The sequence below is a fragment of the Aythya ferina genome, assembly GCF_964211825.1.
Source record: "Aythya ferina genome assembly, chromosome: 10".
NCBI lineage: Eukaryota > Metazoa > Chordata > Aves > Anseriformes > Anatidae > Aythya > Aythya ferina.
The window spans coordinates 17,144,604-17,153,398 of record NC_140306.1 but is presented as its reverse complement, the minus strand read 5'-3'; the positions used below and the strand labels follow the sequence as shown (position 1 = coordinate 17,153,398).

The window sequence follows — 8,795 nt, the reverse complement described above, 5'->3', positions numbered from 1 at the left end:
AGTAATTGTAATGTTATTACATTTATACCATCCATCATCTCAAAGCATTCTGACTTAGTACCAATAATAATACATAACTACTGCTCTGATAGCCACTGGGTGGAACTTTAGTGGGAGTTTTTCAGTAACAGCATGGAGGACCCTGGGCAAGGGTCATTTAGAAAATGAAGGATCCAAAGGAAATTGAACAGTAACTTCAGGAATAGAGGGTGAAATAATAATTAAAAACAAAACAAAACAAACAAAAACAAAAAACAAACAAACAAAAAAACCCCACACCAAGCCATCTATACTATTAAAAACAAAATCCAAAGAAGACATATATAACCTGTGGGGTTTTTTTTTAGGACTTTGGTTTAGCATCTTATTTAAAAAATAACTTTAGTGATGCAGTTCTTAACAGTGCCAAAGTTTGAGATGGACTGAGATAATCAGAAGAAAGACCATAACCTACAGTAGCCACTAACACCACCTCCCTGAACACATGGGCTTTCTCTGCGTTTTCCTTTAAAGTGCAGACACAATGACATTGTCTACTCAGTGAGAACGGATACAACCGAAGCAGAGCCAAAATGACTCTGCTGTACTCTGCAGCCTCTGTTGTACTGGTGCCTCTGAAGTCCCAAAGCTGTTACTATTTAAACGAAGGAACAGCGATCCTTTGTGCGTGACAATAATAAATAAATGCAACTCTTTTATAGCCTGTCCCATAACACCAGGAATAAATGACCTAGACAGACATCCAACTCCCCGCATTCCTCCAATGACAGCAATTCCTGACATGACTCCTCACGGTTAGCAGCCAGCTCCTGCAGTGACATCAGGGGAGCTGCGTCCGAGGAAGAAATGCAGCTGCTGAGGGTCCCCCCGGGCCCGCTGCAACCAGCGCTCCTGCCTGTCTGTGGACACTCTGCTAAGAAGCAAACCTTACTCCAGGTCCTCCTATTTTACTTACATATATTCATGATGATATCATTGAAAAATATCAGTTACACAGACGTAATCACTGAAATCTACCAAGAATCTCCTGTGGTATAAATACAAGCTACTGAGAGCAGCAAGGGAGAGCCACTTAGAACTGCAGTTTAGGCAGCAGTATAAAACATTTCTTTTGTTTGCACTACTTCCAGAATACTAATGGAAAATCCCACTCAGGCCTTTTCCGTTTCCCCCCTCTTCCTTTCTCAACGTATCAGCAGTGAATTAAGAATGCTTTATACAGACTCCTAACACCTAATTACAGTGATTTCATTCACAAATACCTTGTGTAGAAATGCCAATCTTCTAAGTAAACTTCAGTATATTAAATTCAAAAGTATATTAAATTAACTTCAATATATTAAATTCAATGATTTAAAAGGGTAAAAACACTCAGTGTGGTTAATTGTAATAGCAAGGCTGCCTTAGATAACTAAACCTCCTCATTTCACCCTTCCCCTCCCCCCAAACAAAACAAAACAAAACAAAAAACAATTATGCAAGTATTAAAAGAAAAAAAAACAACAGTACCTATTTAGGAAACAGGCAATTCAAACAAAAGTTGCCGGTGATGTCATTTCATTTATACATTGCCTGAGTCACAGGTTCCTGAGGAAGTGGTAACACCTACAGAATTACTGTATGAAAGTCAGACTTTTAAGCACAAAATGAAAACAGAGACATTTAAAGACAAAGCAAAACCCTCAAGCAAAATTATACCTACTTCATAGATTTCCTTTCCTCTTATCCAAATTTAAAAGAGATTTTACACTAAAAATTAATTTGCTTGTCCATGCCCCTACCAGCAAGGGGCAGAATGGGGCTGGGGAGGAAATAAAGCAAAAAGAGATAATGAAAAAAAATGAGGGCAGCAATTTACTGCTGTCAAAAACCAGAGGTTCAAACGTAGCCAGAATGGGCCAGACTTGGAAGCTCCACTGCCCTTGCTGTTCTTCCAAGTCTATACTGACATGATGCGGCAACAATTTCAACAGCATTTCTCCACACGGTTTTAGCCCATACTGGTTTTGATTTAGAAAGTAGAATTATGACAGAAATGAGAAGACAGCTTGCATTTCAAATGCACCAAACTCCTTGAGCACTCCCTCATCTTGGCAGGGATGCATAAACTGAAGTTTTTTAAGCGCGCACACACATTAGACCAAAAGAGAAAGTGAGGAAAACATTAGTGGCCTCCTCTGTATGAAAGAAACCAGAATAATGCCTCCCATTTCTTATTTACATACTGCATAATATGAGTTCACTAACAAATCTAGAAATGAATTGTTCTGTTGAGATCACGCAAAAAAAATCCAATGTCCCAGTGGTAAAATGCAAACTGAAGTTGCACACAAGCCTGAATTTTTGAATGCCTAAAGAGCGTTTTAAGAACAGAAAGTAACTGTATGGGAAAGGAGAGAAGTTAGAAAGAATGAATTAAAAAAATACACCTTTATTTGCAGCAGTAAAACACTATGTGTATGCTGCTGCCTTCCTGTTCGCTTGCTAAAGTATTTTATTAATAAATAATCTGAAATTTCTAGCACTTAAAATGAAATGCATGTGTGCATGTGACCAGAGGCAAAGCATTGTACATTATATCAATGTACTACATAGCTCTCTATTGGCAAAACAAGTTGAAACAGGCATTTAGACTGCTACAGGAAATGGGAACACAAGTAAACTCCATGCCGGGAAAGCTAACACATTTGTACTAGAACTCTTGACTGCCCCCTTCTATTCCCCAGCCCAAGGAAGTGCCTGCAAGAAGGTACAACTGTGAGTGAGCATTGCCTGACTAAACAGGAAAAAAAACATGCTATTCATATGCAAAATTCAGACAAACAGCTGATGGAAACTTTGACTATCTTGTCAAAGAATGGCCAAAATAATTCCATCAGATTTGAAAAAATGCTATGGTGAAGTTGCCATTGGCAGACACTGTATTGTCAGTTACCAAGGGCAGCTATTTGTATCTGAAATTATAGATGGTTGGAGTACACCTCTGCATCCTTATCCTGGGGTGAGATCATTTAAACTGGAAAACAAGAGGAAAAATTTGCTGCTCTACGACAGAGAATACCTTAACATATATCACGTCATTGCTACTTCAGTGTGTTGCTATTAATTCTTCTAGCAGTAGCTTCAGTTTCCCTTTTGCACCGCCAATTTAATTTGCCAGGTTAAAACAATCCTCAAGTGACTCACTCAGAAGACTTCACTACAACCTGGACAAAGCACCAGTCATTAGCAGGTGGAAGAATAAGGATTGCTGAATTTCAGCTACTGTACTTAAAAGAAAAGTGGCTACAAATTAGCCCAAGCCACAGCCTATTTTGGTTAGCACTGCATGACTTCAAACAATCCTCAACAATACTTCAACAAAACAATGGGGCAGAGCAACAGATTAGTTCCTTTGACCTGGGATAACTGCAAACAAAAAACAGCTATTCTTTGCCAAGTGTATATATAGCCAATTTCTGTACATTTTACATTTTTTAAAGCTGGGGAATTAATAATAAACAAAAAAAACAAAACAACAACAACAAAAAAAAACAAACAGGGACTGTTAACCTCTCTGTGTCAACCTAGTAGCACAAAGCAGGAAGCCCTTCAGTACCTCCATTCATCAGTCACTGCTCACTGTAAGTCACCACTGTCAGTGGTAGTGGACCAAAGGGTGTGGTTTCTTGATAACAAAGGAGACTGAAAACATTCTTTGCCAATAAACAGTGTTGTAGTTTTTTGTTTTGTTTTCTTTTATTTTTTATTCCAAAACCTGTTAAGTGCTGGACAAATAAGAAAACAAACTTTGAAAAAAATGATTACACCGGAGAGCTGAAGTGCTAATAGGTAAAGTCTGTATTAATCACAAGCCTAAAGCACAACCTGTATGGTTCCACAGTATGTTTAAACACCGTTAGGGCTCTAGAGAAAGTCCAGGCAACTGGAAGGGAAAGAGATCTGGAACTGAAATGGGACAGGTAAGCAAGTTTTTCATGGATTAAGAATTTACACATTGACAGACTGAGACAGTCCAAAGTTCTTCTAGTGTGGCATTTCTGTCTTTCATAACTGTTAATTCAGGTGCTCTGAAAGAGAAAAGGTGCACAACGCCCTCCAGAAGGAAAAGTTTCATTTTAGTAGGATATACAAAAGCAGAACATCTGCACTGAAAAATTATTACAAAAATAAATAATAAAATAAAACAAAAAACAATTTAGGAAGTCTTGTCAAAAGATTTGGGAAAACATGATAAAAGGCTTAGGACATCTTTCAGACTATGTTTTTTAGGAAGTCTGATAAAGTTTACCATGTCACAAATGTTTGTTTTTTTTTTTTTTATGTCTTTGTAATATAGATGCTTATCTGTTTCTAAGGAAAGTATTGCATCATTATTTAAAAACAAACAAAAAAAGAAAAAAACTAAAACTTTGGGTGTAAGAATTGGGAAAGTAGCAAGAAAAAATCCTACCATCAAGCTGTTCATGCTCTCATCAGCTTTTGAGTACTTGTAATGCAAAGTTCAAACAGCAAACGTTGAACCACTGGACAGAATGAGAATGGCTATTGGCACCGCGTGGAGGACTGGCTGGACTTGCACTGCATGACAGAGATGTCTTTAACTGGCAGAATGACAAGAAAGTTTTAATTATGTGTTGGCTTGTGACATATTTAGATTTTCAAGAATGTGAGCTATCCTTCCTATTCCCATAGGAGAGTTAGGACTCTCCTTGAACTCTTAAGATATGGTTATACTCTGAAGAGAAACCATTTAAAATACACTCATGGATTCTGTCATGGCTCTTAATGGTTCCATAAGAAACAGGCAGAGTTGTTCTTGATCCCAAAAACTGGTTTCAGAAGCTTAGTGATTGTTTCACACATTATCAACATTATTGGGAATCCTGCAGACAAAAGCCTACTGCCAGTCACATCTCAGCAATCTGACTCTTTATGATCCAGCTTGGAAAGAGGATGAAAACTCAAAGGCAAGTCAGGACCTGCGCATGACCCAATGCTGTGCCAGAGTAGTGCAATGATGAACTAGATATTAGCAATTCCAATTAAAAGAATAGTTTATACACATTCAGTATGAAGAAGAAACAACAGTAATGTGACATGATCCTAATTATAGAATACTAAATAATAGCAGAGTAAAAAGTTCAGAAACAGACAAAACTCGTATCAGTAAAAGTTTTCTACCACAGTATAAGAAAGAAATTAAAGGAAGAGGGAAATTACAAATGACAAATGAGAAACTAGAAGAAACCACTTACACATGGAAAAAATATTCACTTTTGCTACTACTATTGCATACATTTAAGGTTCCATTCCTTGGCAGCTTTCTAGAGCAACATGTCTGGAACATCACGAATCTTTCTGCATGGATCTACACGTAAGTATTGCTTACACTTTTGTGCCCCTTCTCCCTTGTAGAACTTGTTGAAGGCTTCAGACTCAAACTAGCCCCATGCTCCATGGAGCACATTCTCATGTGGTCTAAACCCCCTGTTGGATACAATTTTACTGGCAATTTACACCTAACATAAAGGACATGCCCTAAGTGAAATTTATTCCAGATCAACAGACTAGGACACAGGCAAAGAGGTTTTAACGGCAGATTGTGAAAGCAAGGATGAAAGCAAGTGAGGGTCTTAAAGAACTTATAGATAAATTTCAAGTTACTCATTTTAAGAATGTGGTGCTATTCCATAACAAATCCTAGACTTCAGCCAGCAAACACATTGAAGAGATGGCACAAAACAAAAATTCTGGACAGTAAAAGCGTTAAAACAAAATGGAAGGTATTTGTTCCATAAGATTTTATAGTATTCAAACACAAAAATGATGTCAACAGCTCTCCATCAAGATCTGTCATCTTCTAATGGCTTTCCAGATGCGAGATATAGGTGTCATAGTTGCCTTCTCTGAGATATGGTCCCAAACACACTGCCATGTAATGCCATTGCATTTCTGTTAGATAGCTTAGAAAGAAGAGTAGGTCCCTCTGAGGCTGTTCACTCCCTATTCCCAACAGATTTGGTTAACTCCTAAGGAGCCATGGTGGCTGCTGGGTTGTACAGCAAAAAGATGAATTTGGGCTCTTCAGCACTGCCTAGGAAGTCATGGCAGAACAAATACAACTCCTACCTCCTCCATGAAGAAAGGTCAAAGTTTAGCTTCTTCTACTAAACAGCAGTATCTGCAGCTGAAGGGGCTGTGCCAAAATCCTGCCATTAAAGTACACACAAGCCAGTAAATAAACATGTTTATCTGTTAATGGTATTTGAATTTAAATGGTAATGGAAATGTTAATGGTATTTCATTTGAATGTATTCTCATGATTTCTCACTCAGTAAACGCCCAGACATTGAATAAAAGCAAAATAAGAACAATTTTGGTCCACGAGGAGAAAGAAAACAACATTAAAGTTAGACAACGGAAGTTATTCTAAGTTACACTGAAGTGTTTCTGAACATCAGAGACATCTGGGAAGCATATGTACAGGAAGCAGCTCAGCCTCAGAGAATTGTATGTTACTGAAATTAGAGAGGTAAGGAAACATCATATTAACCCTGAGTTCTGAACTTTAAGATCTTGCATACTTCTGCAATTAAATAGATATTTCAATGTAAAGATGCAATGTAACCTTAACAGGATAATCAAAGTTTTACATATTTAAAATAATGATTAATGCTTATCAGATTTCTGAAAGATGTCTAGTTTTGAAGTTTCAGGTAATCAAAAACTGCAGAAGACTCTTACATACTCAGCAACTCCAAAAGATAAAAATGAGATGATTCCCTTTAAACTACCCTGATACTTGCTAATGATTTCAGTTGAACTACAGAAATGCAAATCAGCAAATCATTTAACTTCATAAGTAATTCTGTATATTAACAAACTGCTTTAAAACAGACATGGCACATTATCAATCTTATTGATCATTAACTAACCACCAAAAGATCAGCTTCCTATGGTTATTAGTCTTTTTAAAAAAAATGATTCATATACATATTGCAATGAAGTCAGCTAAACTGGACATTCCCTTAAAGCTTTGTAAGTAATCACATAAATGTTATTAATATAATAGTTACAAGAAATACAAACAATAAATAAGTATTGGAGACACTTAACGCAAACCTCAGCACGTTTCAATAAATCTTCTTTTATGAATGGAATATGGGAGTCGCAGATAACCTTGCTTTTAGGTGAATTTGACCTGACAGAACTTCCTCTGATGTGGAGTAAGAGAGAAACTGTGAAATTATCTGCACCAGCTATTTGGAGCTTATGTTAAGGAACTAAAATAAACTGAAATAATTGGATTTACCAACTAGTTTTCATAATATATACAGGAAATACAGATTGCCAGATAAAGCAATTTGCATTTTCTTTGGAGCAAGATAGTACAGAGTCTCCACAAAATAAAGCCAGAAAAAGGATTTCTAATATATTTCTAAAATGCATCGCAAGATAAAAAACAATAGATTCAATTTGGTAGTAAGGTGCTTTGATATTTTACAATTTATTTTTATTTTTTAAATTCTTGAGAATCCATCAAGGATCCTCATACTACTGTTTGTGATAAATCATACTTGTAAAGCTATTCCTGATGCCACAATAATTGAAATACTTAAAATCCAGCCAAAATGAAAATCAGAATTGGTGTCTGTTAACACCTGTAAAATAGCATATGACAGCACTCAAGAATGGCACAGTTAGAGAACCAATGTCTTATTTCAGTTCAGAATTTCTCTGCAAGTTTTTACTGAATTAGTGAATCACCTTTAAAGCAAGTTTTACTACATAATAGCACATTCTCTAAGCTTCAGAGAAGACTAATCTTGATACAGACACATTTTGGTCTTTCCTGTGTAAATATAAGTCAAACCACGTTTTTTTCCATAGCATGAAATTATGAGATCTTTACAGAGAATAACATCTCCATTGACACAGGCAAGAACAACCATACTGAAACAAAGAAAAGGGAAATAATGACTATGTACTTCCATATAGCAAGCAACGTGGCATAGGCTGTACATGTAGGTTCTTACCTACTCCTGCTCACCTTTAAATAAAGGTGCAGTTTAATTCCCAGCAGCAGAATATTCTCAATCTCAATAATAAATTCTAACTAGTTCTAGCTAAAGGGGTATAAATGTAAAGATGAAAAAAAGGACATTTAGACATGCTGCTTAGACATGTCTGGTAACAAAGAAAATAAAAACTGGAACAAATAAAACACCAAACTTTACTTAAGCAGCATATTTTATACATAAACCAAAAAAAAAAAAAAAGACGAGAAGAAGAGCAGATTTAAACATAACCACATTGCTTTGGTTATTTACATAATAAAAATGAAAATAAGGAGAGTTATATCTATAACAGACTGTTTTTACGGTGAAGATATTCATGTCACTATGCGGTTTATAGTTGTTCATATTTGTAGCAGTCAGAATAGGTAAGCAATCATTAACTTGTCAAATAACAGATAAAAGGCAGCACTGCAGTCCAAAGTAGGTCATCTTCCACCTTATTCAGCTGATTTTCAGACTGTTTCATCATCACTCATGTCCCAGATCTGTAACAGAATAAAGCATAATTTTAGTTTGTGGAGTTCAAACATGCTTTTAATATACCTTTATAAAATTAGTATTACTATTTAAAAGGACGGATAAATAACATTTATGGACTGTTGACTAGAATCAATGGAGCTTAACACTCAATTCGGTGCTCTTCTCTTCTGTTAACAACCTACATTGCACTCACTATTTTGGGGGTGTTTTTCAGCCTACTTCTCAGCATTTGTT

General features: G+C 36.3%; 1 protein-coding gene across 5 annotated transcripts in view; it reads right to left on the bottom strand.

Annotated features, from left to right (window-relative positions):
• Window positions 1-960: 960 nt before the first annotated feature.
• ATG7 (autophagy related 7) overlaps window positions 961-8,795 on the bottom strand; it is a 110,235-nt gene continuing 102,400 nt past the window's right edge. For all 5 annotated transcript variants that reach the window (XM_084530387.1, XM_084530392.1, XM_084530391.1 and 2 more), the window contains exon 19: window positions 961-8,566. In XM_084530387.1, the coding sequence (XP_084386513.1) occupies window positions 8,534-8,566 (33 nt within the window). In that variant the 3' untranslated portion in view covers window positions 961-8,533. The remainder of the gene's footprint in view (window positions 8,567-8,795) is intronic.